The sequence below is a fragment of the Rhipicephalus sanguineus genome, chromosome 11 (genome assembly GCF_013339695.2).
Source record: "Rhipicephalus sanguineus isolate Rsan-2018 chromosome 11, BIME_Rsan_1.4, whole genome shotgun sequence".
Lineage (NCBI taxonomy): Eukaryota > Metazoa > Arthropoda > Arachnida > Ixodida > Ixodidae > Rhipicephalus > Rhipicephalus sanguineus.
The window spans coordinates 9661829-9683475 of NC_051186.1; the positions used below are offsets into that span (position 1 = coordinate 9661829).

The 21647-nt window shown below is 43.0% G+C and overlaps 1 protein-coding gene across 10 annotated transcripts in view; it reads left to right on the forward strand.

The window, feature by feature from the left end:
• Positions 1 to 20978, forward strand: part of LOC119375560 (mitogen-activated protein kinase kinase kinase kinase 5) — a 166212-nt gene extending 145234 nt beyond the window's left edge. For all 10 annotated transcript variants that reach the window (XM_049410962.1, XM_037645759.2, XM_037645767.2 and 7 more), the window contains 3 exons: positions 6988 to 7114; positions 10766 to 10819; positions 14320 to 20978. In XM_049410962.1, coding sequence (XP_049266919.1) covers positions 6988 to 7114; positions 10766 to 10819; positions 14320 to 14407 — 269 coding nt within the window. In that variant the 3' untranslated portion in view covers positions 14408 to 20978. The remainder of the gene's footprint in view (positions 1 to 6987; positions 7115 to 10765; positions 10820 to 14319) is intronic.
• Positions 20979 to 21647: the final 669 nt, after the last annotated feature.

The following is a 21647-nucleotide window of genomic DNA, read 5'->3' on the forward strand; positions in this document are numbered from 1 at the left end:
CAGTTTAGGAAAAGAGCTTGCTCATAACAAGGCACATGAAATGTTTCATATTTTAGAAACTACAAGTTGTACTAGAAAAGTATTTGCGTATTTGAAATCAACACATAAATGTACATAAACTCAGCAAGTTTCATCAAAATCAATCCAGGATTTTAAGATGTTTTGAAGTACAGTGTCACTCCTTACCTCGTCAGGTATACGGAGCAACAAAATTAAGAAATTTGTAGGCATAAAATGAAATTTGCTTGCTCAAGACAGATTTGGTTGGAGGTCATTGGGATAGATAGGCCTTTATCCTGCTGTGGACATAAGATGAGCTGATGCTAATTACGATGATGATGAGAGTTGAACAGTAAGATTGTCCTGTGATTCATGCAGAAAATTTCAAGGATGAACTTTTCATTATGCCATACAAAAACAGCTTCTTAACAAGATTTTTTTCTTAACTAAGAGAGTTACAAAGTAAATAAGCATATCATAATAATCTGGAAGCAGAAATGTGTGCAGTGCAACAAGAATGGATGTTCTAAACCCAATTGAACAAAATTTATTGTATGTTAAAATTTGCCACTAATTCAATTTCAAGCTGGGATTTCACTCGTGAATGTTGAACATACTGTAACTTTTGTTTCAATGGGTTTAGAACATCCATTTTTGTTGCACTGCACTGAGTTCTGATTCCAGATTATTGTGATATGCTGATTTACTTTGTAACTCTCTCAGTTTAGAAAAAATCTTGCTCCCCAGTGGGCACATGAAATATTTTGTATTTTAAAAACTACACATTATACTAAAAAAATAATTGCGTATTCGAAATCATCACACAAATATACGTAAACAAAGAGTTTCATCAAAATCAATCAAAAAATTAAAAAAAATTTTAAGTGCCATGTCCCCCCTTAAGCAAAAACAAAAAAAAATTAGATAGTATATCAGAAGGAGGCAGTCCGTAAGAGTCTGCAGAATAAGTTCTGATTTTTTTCCGAAATTTTCCACACACATGCACTTCAGATTAGGCCTCTGCCAATGTTCGAGCACTTCAAATATTCAAATGAATACTATTACAGTATTCAAATTCACTTTGATGCAAATTTAAAGTTTGCTGAATTTCAAAGTTCGTATTTAAAATGAACAAATAGCTGTTTTTTACCGTGCATAACTCACCTGAAAAAGTGGTTTCTGTGTGCGGGCTGCTGTTCAGGGGAAATCGACACTGCCGCAAAGCCAGACTTGCACTTAAGTGTGCAAATTACCTGCACCCCGATCACTTTGTTTTAAAACTTAAAAAGCATGCTGCGCAAATTTATATTGGCTAAGTATGGCAAATTTTAAAACGTGATGTAGTTTACCACTTGCAAGTTACATGCCACTGTTATTCAAATCCTGGTACTGTTTGAATTTGCTTCGAAATTATTCATTAGTAATTACTAGGTTTGTGCAAATATTCGGACAAATATTACAGTACAGTAATCCCTCGTTAACTCGAAGCCATCAAATCTGGGGAAAATTTCGAGTTAAGCGAAACGCTGAAAATGTTTGCCCAGGTCACTGTAAAAGAAAAGCCAGTGCTGCCAGGAAAAGCTCCACTGCACGAGACAGCTACTGTAGTAACGGCACAAGAATTCGGAGGGGGAAAAAATTTATTACCGAGGACCAAAAAACTGCGTGATGCTCGCCTGTTTCGTGTTCGCGTTCGAGAAAGGCGTTCTCCAGTTGCTCAACACATCGCATGAGCCGTTGGTTGCCACCGCTGCATTCGACCTTGTTGCGGAGCAAGCGCAGCACGTTACGTGTTTCTGTCGTCGTAGGCACTTCTCGAGGCTCTTCCTCGTCTGCATGGTCATCTGCGTCGTTCGCGGCCATCTCAACGATATTGGCGTCTGACAGCATTCCGGTAACGGGGAGGTCCGCCTCGTAGAGCGCATACTCCTCAAAGGCGATCTCGCCGTCTTCAGTATCGCTCACGCAGCCAGTTGCCTTGCACACTTCATTGCACAGCTCATCACAGCCGCTGAATTCTGCGCCAATGTCTTCTTCAATCGATTCCGGGGCGCGAGAAAACCCTGCATGTGTGAAGCAGTTAGCAGTCAGTGCTGCTTCGACGTCCGGGAATTTGGACACTCGAATGTGCTTCCGCTTGCTTGAGAAGCTTTGCTCGAAACCTTCGAAAACCTTTTGTTTGTTCTTAAGCACTGTCGAGAGGGTTGACAAAGGGATGCCGAATTCTTTGGCGATGCACGACTTGCTTCGACCTGCTTTTTTGACTTCCTTGATTAGCGGGACTTTTCTCTCCAACGTCAGAGATTTGCACTGCTTTGGGCGGGATATCTTGGTCGATATTCGGAAGCGTCCGTTGCACAGACCCCTCACTACTCAGCAAAACTGAACTCAAGATACGTCGTGCACAGATCGCGGGGAAAACAAAGAATACCAGCTCGCACATGCAAGGGCTAGGTCGCATACTGACGGGCGCACGCTGCACACGCCGCCCACCGCGCATAAGTCGCGCGCGGGTGCACACATGTGATCACTCCCACAATTGCTTGACAAGGCTGATAGGAAACGGTTGCGTCCGCGGGAATTTCAAATTCGCCCTTCACGACCGCGTTCGGCGCCTATAGTAAGAGCTAAGCGTTCGCACGGAGCCCTCGTTTCCTGTTGGGAGTGGACTTCTGCCCTCCCGGTCAAGATTTCAAGATATCCGCTGTTCCCTCCATAAAACGTTTCGAGATAAGAGGGGGCAAATACATAACACCTATGGGAGGGCACGGCGAAAAAAAGTTTCGACTTAACCGAGATTTCTATATATGCGAGTTCGAGTTAACGAGCGTTTACTGTATTCGAATTCGCTTCGGCATGAATTATATTATCCAAAATTTCGAAGTATTCGAAATGAACGAATGGACATGTATAAACTGCATGTAACCCCCTCTAAAGCTGGTTTCATTGCAGGGGAGGGGTGCTAAACTACGAATACATCTATCCAGGGGAACTTTGCACCACCGCGAAGCCCTACTTCAAGGTTAAATGAACATATTACCCTCACATCAATTCATCATTTTTAAGGGGAGACCCTGCTTTAGATGCATATTTCTTTATTTTTGAGTAGACTTTTATGAAACTTTCACAGCTTATGTACTTTTATGACCTGGTTTCAAATATGCAATTAGTACTATATTTCTAGTACAATTTGCAGTTTTTAAGATATGAAACATTTCATGTATCTTGTTGGGAGTGAGATTTATTCTTGAATTGTGAGTTGGATCATTCCACGCCAAACGTCCCAGACATTGCGCTCGACCCTCTCCAATTGTATTGTAAAAAATTGTGGACGTTCATATCAATGCACTATTTGCCCTCCGAAAGTATTTTTTGGAAAAAAAATTTTTCTTGTCTGTTACAGCGATTTGAATTTTGCCGTAGCGGGTGAAACATAGGTTGCGAAAAAATACTTTAAAAAATACAATACTTTACGGAACGCCTTAAATATCTGCTGTTTACTTGAAAAGGAATGGCACTATCTTATTATTACCCATTGACGACCACTACTTTGTCTGACGATGTGCTTTGTGGTGAAGCAATGCTGCAATTCTGCGCCCATTTTGATTATTTTTTAAAAATTCTACGAATATTACAGACTAAATAGGACTTTATCACATAGCTGGATAGTTGGCAGTAAGCGTGTAAAAAAGTATTGAAGTCGATGACCGAGTAGTTTCGAAGTGGAAGGGGCGCAAACATTGAAAAATGTGTGAAAAGCCCCACGTTCAGGCACATGTAGAGTGGTGATGCAGTCCAAGTAAAAATGCAAGCTTGATCTCGTTGGGAAGAGTAAACAAAGGAGATTTATTGGTGAAAGTTTCATCGGAGTGTTTTTTGTTTTTCGCGAGAAACAAAAATTTATGTTGAGCGTTCGCGGCGTGCCTGGGCGCGGGCCCGTAAGTCCGCTTCACTGCGCCGCCACTGTTCCTTCGGGCAACGGAAGTATGCAGCGCCCACGCGGGTGGCACGATCGTGTGCTGCTGTGAGTTTTCACGTTTCGACACGCATTCTTCGGCTTTCCGCAGTGCCACCGACGAAGTGTCAGGGAATACGAGTGATGGTTCGTTTAAAATATATTATTATATAATAAAAGTGGCTAACAGGCACCGGGAATACACTTATAATTCTTTTTTTATGGGCAGCTCGCTTGAACGTGACTCGCGCCATTCGTGCCTCGGATCCGAACGGTGCCATGTATTCTTACGCTCGGATCTTCGGCAGAGGTGAACTTTGCTCCGGTGATCGCGTCGCCGAGCGAGCACGCGGCACTCGAAGGTTCGCCTTGGCATCCCTTGGCAGAGCGTAAGATAAACATTGCGAATGGTGAGTATACTGCTATCGTGTCATATTTTAGACGGAGAGCCTGTACAACGGAAACCGAAAGCGATAAATATACAAAAGGACGAAGCCGCTTTTAAGGCGACTTCGTCCTTTTAAATGTCTATCGCCTTCGCTTAGTAATCGCAAGGCGATTACTAAGATGAAAGCATCGCATGAAGCGTGGCAGAAAGTTGAGCTCTCAGCAAGGTTTGAGTCTACAATCTCCATCAAAGGTACGCGCACGTTTCACCTTTTCGTGCCATCATCACTGACCACTCTTAATGCCGGGCTCACCACCTACTCAGAAACACAGGCATTTCAAGTGGCGAAGACCATACGTCGGCAACGGAAGTAAGAACTGCAACCTCCGCAGAGATCGAAAACACAACCCCAAGCTCTGCGCTTGTCGTACGTGTGCATGCAGTGACGTGGCAATGAAATCGTGCTGTGCTCCGACTACTAACCGGCAGCCTTTAGTGCCCTTCCGAAACATTCTGCCAGCCATATGCACTGCTTGCAAGTTTTCAGCAACGTGGAAACTCACAGCAGCACACGATCGTGCCACCCGCGTGGGCGCTGCATACTTCCGTTGCCCCAAGGAACAGTGGCGGCGCAGTGAAGCGGACTTACAGGCCCGCGACCAGGCACGCCTCGAACGCTCAACATAAATTTTTGTTTCTCGCCAAAAACAAAAAACACTCCGATGAAACTTTCACAAATAAATTTCCTTTGTTTACTCTTCCTAACGAGACCAAGCGTGCATTTTTACTTGGACTGCATCACCACTCTACACGTGCCTGAACGTGGAGCATTTCACACATTTTTCAATGTTTGCGCCCCTTCCACTTCGAAACTACTCGGTCATCGACTTCAATACTTTTTTACACGCTTACTGCCAACTATCCAGCTATGTGATAAAGTCCTATTTAGTCTGTAATATTCGTAGAATTTTTAAAAAATAATCAAAATGGGCGCAGAATTGCAGCATTGCTTCACCACAAAGCACATCGTGAGACAAAGTAGTGGTCGTCAATGGGGGATAATAAGATAGTGCCATTCCTTTTCAAGTAATCAGCAGATTTTTAAGGCGTTCCGTAAAGTATTGTATTTTTTAGAGTATTTTTTCGCAACCTATGTTTCACCCACTATGGCAAAATTCAAATCACTGTAACAGACAAGAAAAATTTTTTTTCCAAAAAATACTTTCGGAGGGCAAATAGTGCACTAATACGAACGTCCACAATTTTTTACAATACAATTGGAGAGGGTCGAGCGCAATGTCTGGGACGTTTGGCGTGGAATGACCCAGTTATAAAGCAAATCGGCATATCAAGTTAACCTGGAAGGAATATGGTATTTAGTAAAACGAGAATGGATGTTCCAAGCCCATTTCAACAAAAGTTATGGTATGTTGAATTTTCGTGAGCAAAATTCCAGCTTGACATTGACTCACTTGCAAATGTTCAATGTATCATAACTTTTGCTCAAATGGGTTTAGAACATCCATTCTTGTTTTACTGCATACAGTATACATTCCTGGTTATTATGATATGCAGATTTGCTTATTAAGTCTCACAGTTTAGAGATAAATCTTGCTCGTATTTATACGAAAACTATTCTATATTTAAAAATACTACGTGCTGCATTAGAACAATAATTTCATATTTGAAATCAGCACAGAAAAATACATAAACTGTGAAAGTTTCATAAAAATTACTCAAAAACAAAAAAGTTTCTGAAGCAGGGTCTTCCCTTAGTTTAAAAGCTTGTCATACCGGCGTACTGTATGCTCTAAGTATAGTAAATTTGCTATTCCTAAAATTTACTCTTCGCACAAGCCTAGTAATTACCATTCTACACGAATAAGAAAATTGATATTTGCTCAAGCCTACAAGTTCAGAATAATGCATGGATAGTACTACATTAGCAATTTTTATTGGAAGCTGTACAGTTTTAGCCGCTGCACTACAACACGTGTGACCTTAATTGTGTCCTCCATGTCTTCCCAAGAAAAATGCCAATCCAAAGCTTTAACCTCCTTGCATTCTCATGCATGAAACAGCACAGCAATGCCTTTTTTTTTCTTTCTTTCTTCGTCCTTTTTTTTAAGTGGCATGAGCACCGAGTGACGGTCTTGTTTGTCTTGCAAGCATATCTAGTTGACCACTTACTGCCGGTTTTCCGAATATCCACAAAAAGTCTTAGAAAGTCCTAGAAATCAATGGTTCTGGTTAAGAATTAAGAGTTATATTGGATACATATGATATTGGGGCATAACATGACTTAAGGTAAAGACCAAATAACTATCAGGATAATTAGTGAAAATTATTTGTTGAGTTCATCGAAAGATTGTGAGCGGCTAGCGTGGTACCTGGTGTAGCACTTTTTTTTCTCCATGGCCTCCAAGATCCACTTCAGTAGCACAACGATACACAAAGTTAACCCAAGGAATACACCAGAGAGAACAAACAAACGCCGACATGTGAGCACCCCTACAAGACACCTAAGTCAAGGAATAGGGTCCCCTCCAGCATTTTTCTAAACAGTGATCAGCTGCTTTATTAAGCACACGTAGCAAGGCTTTGATTGTTGTCTGCGGCTTACCTCCTGTGCTGGTCCTCGCAGTGTGCTTGACGGACTGCGTGCTGGCCTTCCACAAACACGGCATGCAGGGCCGGAGCTTCCTCAACAACGAGGTCGTCCAGGAGATCAGCGACTCCACGCGCATTTTCCGCGTCCTCGGATCGGACAGGTCAGTGCACGTTTCCTTCTTGCGGAGACAGTTTACTAGTCTCAAATATTCCGCCTGGAAAGGCGTCCTGCCTCTCATGTGTATTAAGATTGTATCTATATGTGAAATGTTATTTGATGAAGTTTTCTTGACAGGTGAAAGCAGCCATTGGCTCATTGTTGCCACTTTGCACTTGGTGGATATGTTGTTCCAAATACTAAATGCCATCTTGGGCTTTTATTTAATAAAAAAAAAAGATATCACGTGTCTGATAGAGAGATTTAACCACGGCTTCTTAGCACAACTGCTTCATTCTCTTATTCAGTAAAGCTTTCCGTGCTGCAATTTTGCAGTAAAACCTATTAATTCGGCCCCTGTTAATTCAGAAATTTGGTTAATTCAGATGTGCCAACTGAACCCGTCAGACATGTACATAGGCCTATGGCACAAAACTCTCGTTAATCCGGACATATTTAGTCGTACTTGGGTTAATTTGGACAGTTCATAGAGCTGAGAGCCACACACGGCATACGAAATTGAGTGGCATTGGCGGTGTTCGAATTGCAGCACCAGTGATGGCATTTCTGAGTAGCGTGCGCCAATCTCAAAGGCTATGCATGCATGTGCTGTAGGTGCTAAAACGCTGGAAACACATCAAGGCTGCCATGTTTATTTATTACAACTGTAACAGCTAATTAACTCAGACTTCTTCTCTTTTCCAGGCAAGCACACACATTGTTTAATGGTATCAAACTCTCATTAACTCAAACTTAATGAAAACCAGGAGATTAAGGTTGCTTGAAACAATGAAAGGAGCCCTCAAAATTTGCTTTCTTCTCATTAATTCAGTTATATTTTGCTCCAAAGTGGTCAATTCGAATGACCCTTGGAGCGTGCTGAGTGCAAAGCGCTGCAAATGTGTGACTCAGAAGAGCGAAAACAACGAAATGGGGCAGTGTAGTCCACATTACCATCGTCATCAGCGCAAACGGTGATGACAGAAAAGCCATGCCACTGCTAGCTACTCTACCACCGTGTGTACCACTGCTTGTGACACCATGTTTGTCGCAGGCCTTTAGAAAAGTGTGGTCACCATCCGCCATTCGCGTTGTTTGCAACCAAGGCTTCAGTGTGTGTGGCAAACTAGCTTCATTTTCACTCGGCGCACATTCATTCAGACATTTTGTTGGTCCTGCAAAATTAGAATTAACAATGTTCTGCTGTATCCCAAACCCTGACTGAAAATGAGCAATTCATTTATGGTGACTCACTCGCCAACATACTATTCCAATTCGTTGGCACAAATGAACCCACTCTTGTTTTATCATCACAATGTGATGTGCGCTCCCATCTCACTAAAGCGCCGAGATAAAGCTAGTTCATCCGATGAACTGAGCTCATGCTTGGCCATTTTTTTTTTACCAGAAACATACATACAAGCTGAGCTTGTCAACTGCATGGACCGGGTTAACCCTTTCCCTACCGTGAAAAAAAGAAGAAAATCGTACCAAATTTTCTGGAAATCATTTCTTTTTTTCTCAATTTGTGGAGCTTTTCTTTCTGAACAAAACGGTACTATTCTTTCAATTCAATGGGGTTCCTTTATTTCAATAATTGCGTAAAAAAAGATAACTGGTTGATGGCTTCACTGCATGGCAATATAATGAAATATTGCTATAAAATAAAAGCCGAGACACAAATGGCCCAACATGGGCAAGTGTGGCCACCTAGTGTCAAGAAACACAAGTAAGTCGAACCCACTTATAACGATCCCAGATATAACGATCTATCGGTTATAACGACCATATTTCGATGTACTTACGATTTTCCTATGCTACCCATTGACATTGCGTCCACATATAGCGAACATTTTTCAAAGCCTCCTACTTTTACAACGAACACTTCAGACACGGTCGCGGTAAAAATATGGCGTATACGAAGCGAAAAAAAGTTAAAGTAGGCCTAAAGCATGAGAGGCGCGCGCTCGCGCCTCTCATGTTTCCCGGTCCAGTTTACTCGTAACAAAGATACCCGAGATCGGCGAGCACAGCACGCGCTGCTTTCGGACGCTACGAGCGAGGTCGCTCGTTTTCCGGTCGTTTCTTCAGTGGCAGAATGGCAGTGGGGAATTAAAAAAAAAGAAAGAAAGGAATAGTAGGCAGCATGAAGCCTCGCAGTCAGCTTTCGCACGGCAACCTTTCCTGGCGCCGTTCTCTGCAGCTACGACCGCCTACGATGAACCTATGCCTTGGATCGCAAGAATCCATAAAATGCAATAAGCGATGACCGCAATAACTTTCCAGCGCTTAAATGTTCACTGCGTCGACGTCACGATGTGCCGCAAAATGTCTTTCATCTTTTCAGTAATGGCAGAGACCGGCCGATCAATGATTACGACTTCCGCGTGATTGCGGCGATTCCTTCACGGATAAGCATCAGAAGAGAGCGAAGGCGATGTCGCAGCCGCCGATGAACGTGCCATTATGATTTATCGCCGACAACCTAATCACAGTCATCTGCAGCTATCCTCGGCTGCATGTGTGGCGTAAACTGTTCGGGGTGACGGCGGTACAAGCAGTACAAGCGCGCGATGCCATTGCCGTGCGAAAGTTCACTTCCGCCGCGCCGTGCGAGATAAAGTGCGCGTCGCTTCGTGTAAACGAAACTAGCTCGCTGCTGTTGAGCGACACAGGAACCGAGAAACGTTGATGCACTTTGCGAGCAATGATCGGGAGAGCCAAGTAGCTCTACTCGATCAGGCCCAGCAAGCCGCAAAGGCCAGTGGGGCCCTGGACTAGGGGATCCACCCACCTTCGCCCTAATTCCCTTCAGTTCAATAAAGTTTGCACTACTACTACTTGATGCACTTACAGCGAGCGTATACAGCGTGTTTTATTACGCGGCAACCCAAGCGCGCCGCGTCTGTCGTGCAGGGCCGTCAGAGCATCGCGGAGACGTAGAGTGCGCGTTGTTTGCAAAATGCTTGTCTTCGCCACGTTGAACGAACCGGCCGCTCGTCCCACCCGTGCACGCTCCGAAGTGAAGCGGGCACAAAGTGCGCACAAATGCGCGTACAAATGCAAGCGGCCCGGCAGTGACGGCATGAGCCGAGTAGGCGACGCGCTGCACGCAACTAGCCAGGGATGATCGGCTCCACGTAGCGGTACCGCGGTTCAATGAAACGTTGTCGCTTCACTGCAAAGGCGGTTTAATTCACTCCTGCACGCAGCGGGCCTCGCTTCACAATGCGAAAAGGCCTAACTTCTCAGCGGAGGAGTTCTTAGCACTTTTCAATAAAAATGCGCAGAAAAAAAAGCGGCTTGGTCCATTACAACGAACTACTGATATAACGACCAGTTTTCGCGGCACTTTCGAGTTCGTTATAAACGGGTTCGAGTGTACGAGTATGGTCTTCATTGGTTCCAGGTGGGACCAATTTTTGTTGCCGACGAGTATAGTCGTCATCGGTCATTTTGGTACAGAATCTCATGACGACTATACTCGTCAATGGGAGGGAAAGGGTTGAACCACAGTTGCCCGCACACTTCCTTCAAGCTAGCTCTTTCATCCATTTCTTTTTATATTTTGTTTTCACAAAGCTCATTTATATTTTCAGTTTGCTTGTTGTGCATGTTTTTATGTTCACCTTCTTTTCCCTTCCCGCATGTTCAGCGCAAAGTATTTTGGGTTCACGGCAGCCGACCCAACATGCGAGCAGGCAGAAAGGTCAGTCCGCATGCTCTTGCTTCGCAGATCGATTTCCTTTTTTTTTTTAACTTTCTTGTTCTTCCACTTTGAGTTTTAGTGTTTAACATGTATCGCCGTCGAGCCTTAAAATAAAAGTACGAAAGGAGCCAGGCAGATTTTGTGAGAACTGGTGCTTTCGTAGGGATAGGTTTTGTTATTGTAATTACCGTTTTTACTCGAATCTAGGCCGCCCTCGACTGTAGGCCGACCCCCGAAATTCGCAAGGCCAGAAAAAAAAACTTAATCATGGTACTCGAACCTAAGCCAACCCCACCCCCCCACTTTCGCACATCATTTTTTTTTTTTTTTCGGGAAAAAGCTATCAACTTAGATTCGAGTAAATACGGTATACAAGGTGCCCCTAGGATTATCTTGTCACCTCCAGATGAAACATCGATTTGAATGAAACATTGAGTTCTACCGTCCCTGCATGAAAGAAATGTGGCTCAGCCTTGCCGTGTGATCAAGAGCACTTGCCTGTCTGGCTATTTCAGTGATAATGAGATAAATTGAGTGTAGTGATGGTATACGCAACTCTTTAAGCCTGAACTCAAAGACGAACCATGTTAAAGGGACACTAAAGAGCAAAACGATTTTTCTCGCATTAGTAAAGTAGTCTTCCACGATACCAAAGACACCACGCTTGCTGCAAGAAGACGCTTAATAAGTGAGAAAACACGCAAAAAGAAAATACAGGTGGCGACATCACCTTGGAATTCCCGCACCATTTGCCGTGACATCACATATTTTTGACGGCGCCTGCTTGGGCCTACGTAGTTCCTAAGCGGTTAAATCAAAGTACGTTGTCCTCTGAGGGGACCAGAGACGACATAACGAGTTTGTGGAAATTTCTTCGAGCCAGTGGCTCCAAAATACGTTAAATGCTCTTTGAGATCTTTTACGTCACTAACTAAAAAGTTCGGCGCGAAATTTAAAAATGAAACTTTGAACTTGGTTTTCTCCTCGAATAATGAACCTATGGTGGTGAAATAAACTACACAAGAGTTCTCCGAGCACACTTTATCAATCTAAACCAATTCATTGTTTCTCTTTAGTGTCCCTTTAATTTCTTAACCGTTTTGTTTTTCGAGTTTTTTTGTCTAGAATGTTTTTTTTTCTTCAACTTGATATTGAATACTTTGCTTCTGAAAAGCATGTTTTGAATGATGAAAAAAAATTGAAGTGTATATTAAGTCTAATTAGCATCACGAAGTTTATTGTCCCATGGCCTATTATGTTTTTACACAATTTGCAAAATAATGTCATCGTCGAGAAACTGGCGAGTATAACACGTCAAGTCATAAAAGTAAGCTTTGGTGTCTGAATAATGAACGCCTGAAGAGCTGTACAATGATGAAAGGCTTTCCCGCGAGGATACACGAGCAACACACGCGTCGCCTTCACTGGAAAACATTTTCTAAACACAAGTCGGGAGGAAATGTGAAATGGCAGTTAAAATTTTAAAAATTGCCAAGCAAGTGCTGCCACCTGTGAAGCGACACACAAACTATCTTGTAAACGAGCGAGTCTCATTTCAAAACGCTCATGGGGAGATATTTTCTCATGCGGATGAGCCACACGAGCCAAAAATAGTTTGGGCACAGTTTGGCAAGGACGAGCTGCGCTCGTTCAAAATGGTTAAGGGGTTAAAGTCTTGTAAGGGACATTTTCATGAGGTTCATTGGTGAGTTGTTCTTGAAGCGACCAATCTGTTGCTGCATCGCTGCCTCAAACATATTGTCACTGTGACACATTGATATCAGTGCTTAAGGGACATTAAAGTGAAACAATGAATCAGCTTATTCTGCTCAATTATACTTTGGAGTTGTGGAAACTCCACTGTCGTTAATTTCACCACCATAGGTTCAGTAATAGAACAGAACATCAAAGTTTCCTTTTTAAATTTTGTGCCGAAAGCTCTGTACGTGACATCACAATTTTCAAAGTGTGTATTTCATATTTTGGCTGTGTTGGCTCAACGAAATTTTCTGAAACTTGGTATGTTAAGTCTCTGGCCCCCTTAGAGGAAAATGTACTTCATTTTGGCCGATTAGGAACCACATAGGACCTAATAGACGCCGTCAAGATCTATGACGACCTCACAGCATTTGATGCGGGAATTTAAAGGTGGCGTCGCTACCCACATTTTTCTTTTCGTGCATTTTCCATTTTCTCACTTACCAAGCGTCTTCTTGCAGTAACAGTGGTGTTATTGGTATTGTGAAATTGTAATTTACTAATATGCGAGGAATCTTTTTACTCTTTAATGTCTCTTTATTAAAAACAGCTTGAGGATGCTTGTGTATGCCATCACTACACTCGTCTTGATCACTTTATCTCGTTACACTTTAATACTTTAAGACGTAACTCAGCACTTACCAGAACTTTAGCACTCGAATCTATTTTGTGATCTCGATCAATGACCGCAACACTTTGCATTATGTGCCTGGTTTGTCAGGAGATAAAAAAGACTGCAAACCTGGCAGTGACAGCTGTGCAAAGCCATCACTAGCAAACACTAACAAATCCAACTTCAAGGTTGTTTTTTATTCTTTAATGACATATAAGGCACATGAAAGTGCCAAGTGCTGTGCTCAGCGATTCTTGCCAGAAGATAAATTTGCACAAAAAGAGAGCACTCATGCACATGTGGTATCGTTTTTAAATTTCAAAGACAACAGTGTGTTGTTAAAACCGCTGAAACGGGGCCAGGGGGATAAGCTCAGTGGGCAACATATTATTGTAGTCATCAGCTGCAGTGTTTCAGACCGGGGTGAAAAGCAAACACAGTGGTGCACTGCGCGAGAAATACAGAACTGGCTCATGTGAAAGTGGCTTGTGTCATGGATTACGCCCAAACATTGTGCACAATGAGGTGCATGGAATTTAGGGTTACAGTTATGCAGTCTTGTTTCACTCACCAGTCATGTTCTTTAATCTGATGTTCAGGCTTTTCTCAATTTGTGCACTTGCCGATGAGTAATGGCGTTCACGGGTTTCCCCACCTAGGCCTCTGAGCCATCCTGATGTGTAAATAAACAGTTGGTTTTTGCAGTGCTTTATACAAATACAGTAGTTTTTAGAGGCCTTAACCCTGATTATTTTAAGTGTTTCTTTTGCGTCAGTAAGCGCTTAATCTGTGCGTGGGCTTTACTGTGTTTCAAAGTTATCCAGCATCTTTAGCCATTTTCTTTTTCTGTCGGAAGTTATTCTTTAGGGATTTCATTCTTATTTTTGCATTTGTTATCCTAAAATTTTCTGGTATGCATCTCGCAGTTTGCCTTTTGTCTGCATGATCACTTGCTATGAGGTATTTTTACAACACATGAGAGCTGTTTATGGCAATTAATGGCAAAAAGGCAATACATTGTCGTTCTCTAGGAGCCATTGCTCTGTTGGCTGGTCAGGTAATTGGCTTGGATTAGAATTTGTCGTGAGAGAGAGGATTAACAAGCCCGACGTGCATTTTCTCTGCACAGGATCGTTGTGCTGGAGAGTAGAGCAACGGACACACCCACCGGACCTTCCAACATCTACATCCTTGCCGGACACGAGAATAGTTACTAGGACAATGGCCGTTTGGCATCTGGTGTGCAGCCTTCGTGGGGCAGCCTAAGCAGTACAACTTGCAGGGAAGTTCACAACAAGGAGGAAGGTCACTCAGCTGCTTCCCGAGGCGTCGGTGTCGTTGCTGTGCTCCGTTGCTGAGCTTGGCAGAGTGATACAAGACGCAAAATACCAGTCCCTCCTTGCGCTCGCCGAGAAGTTTGTGCACACCCTCGTTGCGTGAATCTTTCCTGCCTCCGGTTGCCACGCGCTCTGTGATTCGAGGAACTTTGCACGGCGATGACGTGGCAGAGGCATCAATTCCGGAGACAGTGGGACGTTGCTTCAAGTGGCGTGTTTCGTGTGTTTTTGCTGTGTGCGCATACTGGTTTGAATGAGAGGTACGGTAGTGAAGTTGCGAGTCAATTAGGATATGCTGACGCATTCGCACGTGTATGGCTGCGTCCAGACGAATTGTAAATGAAATACTAGGTGTGAGACATGCGCATGATTTCTACACCTAAGCAACGTTAGGCATGGTCGTCGTTCCCGATGCAGGTGCTCTGTGGTGTGCTCGACGTTGCAGCGTCAGCAAGACAAGAAAGTCACCGAAGTTTGAGTTTCGGCGAAAGTGTGTCGTCTGCCGTCCGCCAGGTGTCACTGCTACTCAGATGCTGAGGTGGAGTTCATTTCTTGTTGACTGCATTCTCTTCTATTTGTATTTTAATTTCTCTTTACTCTATGACACTGAGCTGTACAGATGAAGTGATTGTTCCCACTTCTTTCTCACTTCTTTATTTTTTTTTATCTCTTTCTCTTCTTTCCCCATGTCCTGTCCATGTCTACAGTAGCTCGGTATTTATTTGTGTACATATATTGAAGCCTACACTTCTTCTTGTATAGACAAATGAAGTTACTCTTTGCAGAAGTGGTGGACGGATGTGAGGGCTCGCTTCTTTTCATAGGGGCGTTGAGTGACTCTGAAGATTTTTTGTCCCCACTAGAGCGTCTCTCGTTTTAGGATTGATAGCATTAACGAGCCGTCTATATGCAGCGTTGCACAAAGGGGCATGTGCTTCAGCGACTATTTTCTATGATTACACCTTAAACAGTTTTGTGTGGTGCTTTGTTGCGACAATGTGCAGAGACTGCAATAGGACCTATAACCTTGTGAGTCATGAGTGGAGAAATAGTGGGAGGTCATTTTAGATACTGATGGTAGTTGTTTTAGATGCCGTGTGAAATAGTGTATCCATAAGTCAACGTTAGCAGTTGTTACGTCCAAGCTAGCAGCCTTTCTTTTTTTCCTCACAGCATGGTTGTAACTTGGTTTCCCTCGGTCTTTCAGGCAGATCTTAAGTCGGTTTTATCAAAATATACAGGACTTCGTTTGAGTTGTATTGAGGTAGCGTGGCTGTATTGGGCTTGAGTAGATAACGTATATTGTTTGATGAAATGGTAACTGATTCCACCATTGAGCCTTAAGTAGGGAAAACCAGATTAGAATCGGAAGGGAGCTTTTATGGTGAAGTAACCATTACTGGATGCCAAATTGCTTGAAGAAGTAGTACTGGGTCAACCCTGTCACGTTTTAAGAATTTCGAAGTGCAATTTCAGAACTTTGTAAGTGGGTTACTGTAAGAGAAAACATACATTAGCTGTGTAAACTGTCTTTTGTGATTTGCAAGGCTTTAAGATTTGTAATCTGCTTGGCATTGGCTCGGTTCTCTCTTGCGTTAGAAACGCTTTGCCTTAGTATTTAGGTTATATTGGAAACACCCGTACATGAAATGAGGGAACAGTGGCATGAAAAAATATTGGGCGGTGTCCTATTGCTGTAGCATTCTGTTGCTTAGAAATCTTATTACTGCTTGTCTTAGGCATTTATGTTACCGATAAAAGTCGAGAGGTTGAGAGAAACGCCGAGCACTATGCATCTCAATGAGCCTGCCTTGCTTTCCCACAGCAGTGGTCGAGCTTTCCCCGAGAGCTTTACTCAGATGTTATTATAACACCGTGTTGTGCTTTATGAAACCAATAGGCCAGACGCGGAATGCCGAGTTGAAAGCGATGAAGGCCGATTGAACGGATTTGTTGACACAAGGCTGCATGCCAGCTGTCAACGTGTTTCGAAAAATCGCCAAAAGTTTTTAAGTAAGTGCAGTGTTCCTGTTTTACATAGCACTGGAAAATTCAGTGAGACAATGAAGTCACAATCACTCCTTTTGGGAAACCTAAAACTCTGCACAGTTGTTGCATTTTGCAACATTCCAATGAGTCGTGCTGATGGGTAAATGAAATAGAGGTATGCTGCCTTCGAAGAGCACGTTACGGTTGAGAGGGGAAGATTTAATAGTAAAAACTGGGACAGCCGCATTGATAATCCTAATTTAAAGCTAAAGCTGAAAATCCGTCTTGGTATTGTACCGTTTAACCCAGGGGTGGCCATACAGGCATACTGAGAGTCTCCAGAGAGCTCACATGATGGCTCGGAGTCGCAGCAAAACCCAAGAGTTTTTTTTAAAGGCTGACCATATGCAGCATTTTAACTGCTTTTCTTCACTGTCAAACTCTGGTCTGGTTTGCAAAAACAAATGCATAAATTTGTGTGACATACTTGATTCCTCAAACGCTAACAGTATTTTGATTGAATCCCCAAGGGTTACGGGCCACAAGCAGACCTGAAAAATACCACATGCGGCTCTGAGGCTGCCCTTTGTCCACCCCTAATCTAAACAACTCCAGCTTTATATTTAATCACACTTTCTCTGATTCGAATGAAGTTCTTGCAGATACGCTGTCTCTGCTTTCAAACAATGTCCCGATTCAAGTGTTACCTCTTGTATTCCATATCACAGCTGCTAGTTTTAACTATAACATAGGCAGAGCTGTCATTACTCTTTCGGTGTGCAAATTCCAGTGGATTGGACTAGGCTTGGTTTTGGTGATGGGCTATTCAGACTGGCACGTACCACTCGCCTTCAAAGTACAACTCTGTGCTTAAGACTGCGTTGAACTGCAGTAATGTCACTGAGTGAATTGAGACAGTTGATATGGAGTGTTCCTCGTGTGAGGAAAAATTTGTTTGTGAGGCACTTGTTGCTTGAAAAGGCTAGCTGAATGGGTCTATGAGAAGTGAACAGGCTGCAGGCCTACTTGTAATGTCAGTGAAGGCCAGTGCCTTTTGTATCGTCGACCATAGCTGCGAGCCACGCGAGCTTTCAGCACACAACCAGGTGCGTACATTGTCAAACTGCTCCCCAGGTCTAACAAGTGAGTCTCGCGAAACAGCGCAAAGATGTGTCATTTTAGAGTGTCTAGAATAGATCATTTTGCAAGGATTCAATCTCAAGAAAATTTCAAATTCCAATTCTTCTAACTGAAAGATTTTAGTTAGCTTAGGTAGTTGAAGTATCATAACTTTCGAAACATCGGGCCTGATAAGTCGTAATGAACGAGACCGTGTTTTGCTTGTTAGTGCTGACAAATGCTATATTGAGGTGGCACCGAAGATTCTGCAATGAATTTGTGATTCTTATATCTCTTAATTTGCATTCGCAGGGATGCTGTCTTGTCATTCATCTCACAAAGTACCTATGTTGTCTCACAAATATTGTGACTTGCTTTCATTTAGAGACATATAGGAGCAAGAAAAGAATTGTTGGTATGCAAATATCTGTTCCCATAAGCATTGATAATTTTGTTGACGATCACCTTTCATGAAATTCTCAGTCATGAACAGAAAAACCTGTGGTTCCTAGGAACTTGAATCAACGGTGGTTCACCTTAGCTGAAGGTTTCACAAAGCAAGGTTTCTTTTATAATTGGTTTCACTAACGGCAGTTGAGTCGTTTAGGAAGTAGAGAAGGCGGGCACAATGTGAGTGTCGAACAATCAAACCAATTGACAAAGCAGGAGGAGCTGCTTTTGACACTGTACATACCTGAGAAAAATTGTAGAAGCCACTCCTCATACAAATATACAAATAAAACTACTAGAGCATACAAATAACCCATAAGATGAACTATTTTCAACAGTCAATGGAATCTATTTAGATAGCATGCAGAGGCTTCAAGGTTTTCAGCTATACTGTTCGAGTGAAGAGGTAAACTAGATATAAGATTCGAGATTTTTGAGCTTGCAGCGTCGCGACTTTGTCGATACAAGATACGAGCATCGTCGCTAGCTTTTTAAAACGAGTCGGATATTAATTTTTGACGGACATTTGAGTATTGGGCTATTTATGGGGACGCAGCACTTCTTGGGGATATTTATTAGCTTGTTTAATACTCCGTTTTGTTTTTCCTGATGATTCCCGTGGCTAATTTTTTTTCCGCTCCTGTTCATTTTTATTTCCGGAGGCTTCCAAATTTAAGGAGAACCTTAGGCTAGACTAGTCTGCATTCATTCTTTATTCTCGTATTCACGGCAGACCAGCTGACAAACTATCAATGTAAATAGGTGAACAAAGTTTTGCTAGTGTAGTTTAGCTTAATGGCAGGCTTGTCATGTGGCAGCTGTATCCACAGCCCTAGCCATAGCCATAACAGCCTGTGTTGCGTGTAACTGTCATAACAGTTTGGACAGACCTCCGTGATGTCACTTGTGCACAAAACAGTCTGTGTAGTCAACAAATTGTGCGCTTTTATCATGGGTCGCCATGCAGCGCATGCATTTGCACTTTCTTTTGTTTCCTCTGCTACTTCATCGCGGATGCTATAAAACAGCTCTACCGGTGCGTCTTAAGTCTTGTTTAAACTGCTGTCATTAGTCAGCCCATGCGCTTTGTGAAAGTACAGTTGACATTGTACAGACTACTAAATGATGCTGTCGGGGAAACTACATTTTGCTTCAGATTTTCGTGTCAAATTAAAGAAGAGTTAGGTTGAAAAAAAGAGTGCATGGATTGGACAGTATTTCTGGCACTAGTTAAATTTTTTTTATTGGTTGCGTACTTGCCTTCCTACTCATTCATTCTAGGCATTATTGGTCGTCGTCCTGTAGTGCAGTCTGCAAACAAGGAACTCAAGCACTGATCAACCTGTGCTCACTTGCAGTTCTGCTGACAATTGTTTTAACTCATCCAGTGTTAGGGATAGCGGTTATGACGGTGTACATAGTGTAAACAAACTGCCCAGCTCTTAGGATCAAACGCAATCCTGGTTGTTTCACATCATGCCCACATTTGTGTATCCACATACCTGTTACAGTGAGCATGCCAGTGCAGGAATGTTTCTCTGAGCAAGTGTGTTTTCAACCGATTTGAAAGTGCTTCAGTTAGCTCGGCTGAACAAACTGAAGCAGTTTGGTTCGGAAATGCGTTGACTGTACCGTGACGTGACGAGGAAAGCAAACCTTGTTGTATGGTTTGAGGTAGCTGGGTTGTTGATCTTTGTTAGACTTGAATCGTTAAAAAGCCTGTTAAGTGTTATAGTTTTCAGAAAACAGCAAGAAAAAAAAAAGGACAGTTAGGGCTTGGCTAACTTGTATTGGGGCGTTAGCTTTAACTGAAGGGCCATTTGATCTGTCGTGGGCATCGCATAAGCTGGAGGGCACATGATATCTACAGCTTTTGTCGTTGTTGCAGTACACTTATACAAGCTGCTGAAAAGGATTTGAACACACGGTCCTTTTTTTTTTTGTGAAGTTGATTGGGTGGTACACTCACCTCTGTCGGTGACTTGTTTGTCCATCTTTATGCAATGTTTCGCATTGCTTAATATCAGTGCATTTTGACCCATTCTTACCCTTGTGTGCTGGGGATGCCTTCCTTACTTGACGTTCACTGACTTAAGTGCGCATCTACTATGAGCTTCTCTGCTTTGGCTCGGATTTGGGATGCTCGGGAACTGCTGAGTGCTCGAAAGAGCTGCTTACGTGAAATTCTTGCATAGTTTGTTTCTTTTACTCTGCTCAAGTTTCTGAGCTTCTGACTATTTCTCGAAACTTTTTGTCGATCATCGTGACATTCTGCACACTGTGCGAAAATATATGTGATACAGATTGGACCAAAATTCTATTTACGCTTTGGCTGATGCCACTGTACATCCTTGTTTTGTACGTTTGAAGTTTCCGTAGTGTATCTTCAGTGGAAGTCACCACATTTTTTTTATGTAGCACTTTGTGTGTCGTATCGAAAATTGACCGTTGAATTCTAGGTGCAACCTCGTATGGATCAGAGTGGTCGCCAAGTTGAAACAGTCAAACAGGCCAGCAGAGACATTCGCGGTTTTGTGACGTACGTTGGGGTTGCAATGCCCGTGTAGTTATACTCTCGGTATTTGAACTTTGTTTTTCCCTGTGTGTATGTGTGTAAACACATTACTGCTTGTAATGGTTTTGACAAATCTGAAACCTCCTGTAGGCTTCCTTCACGGTTGCTGCGCATGAATCTGTATTATATATATATGTATGTATGTATACGAGTGTGTACACAATTTTGCTAGCTGTGATGTTAGGATTGCCACATTTACGTTGATGCTTTTTATTTTCGTAGACTCCACCTGTTTCCTCTTGTGTTTTTTTTAATGCCCAGTGGAGGTACGAGGAGTATAAGAGTGGTGTAATAAATGAGAGTTCAATGCAAGCCTAAGGTTTAGTGTTGTCTCTGCCTTTATACCTCTTCAACTGCTTTCATGCCATGATGTTATTCCCTGCCCCAACAAGAAAATGGTCGAGTTTGTTTATCGGCGACCCCTCTTGCGGGATGTGTGCATGCTGCCATCTAACAGAACACAGCAATGCGTCGAAACTGTGCCAGCTCGTCCGTGGCAGCTGGAGGAAAGGAAAAGTACCGTCAGCGAGCTGAGCTCATCCTTGGTCGTTTCTACCAGAGACACGTGGACGAACCCAGCTCGTTCACAGCGTGGAACGAGTTAAAGGGGTCCACTTTTCCAACTAATCATCGAATTACCTCAGTATCGGAATTATTGCTCACGAATCAATCACCGCGAGAGGGAGAAACGTTTGCTGCGGAGCTGTTAGAGCCGAGCACAGACGGGCGAAGTATCGTCTGCACATGCTTTCTGAGGAAATAGTTTATTTTTTATCCATCCATCGTCCACAGCGTAGCGGAGGGGGGTGAGGAGGAGGAAAGAGTGAAGCATAGTATAGCCATGTATACAATGTGGCGGGGAAGGAAAGTGAGGGGGAGGAGGAGGAGGAGAGAGAGTAAAAGCATAGCACAGCCATGTATAGTATACATCATAGCAATGGGTATGAATGAGAAGTTAAGGCGAAGAGGAGTGATGTGAGGGTAGGG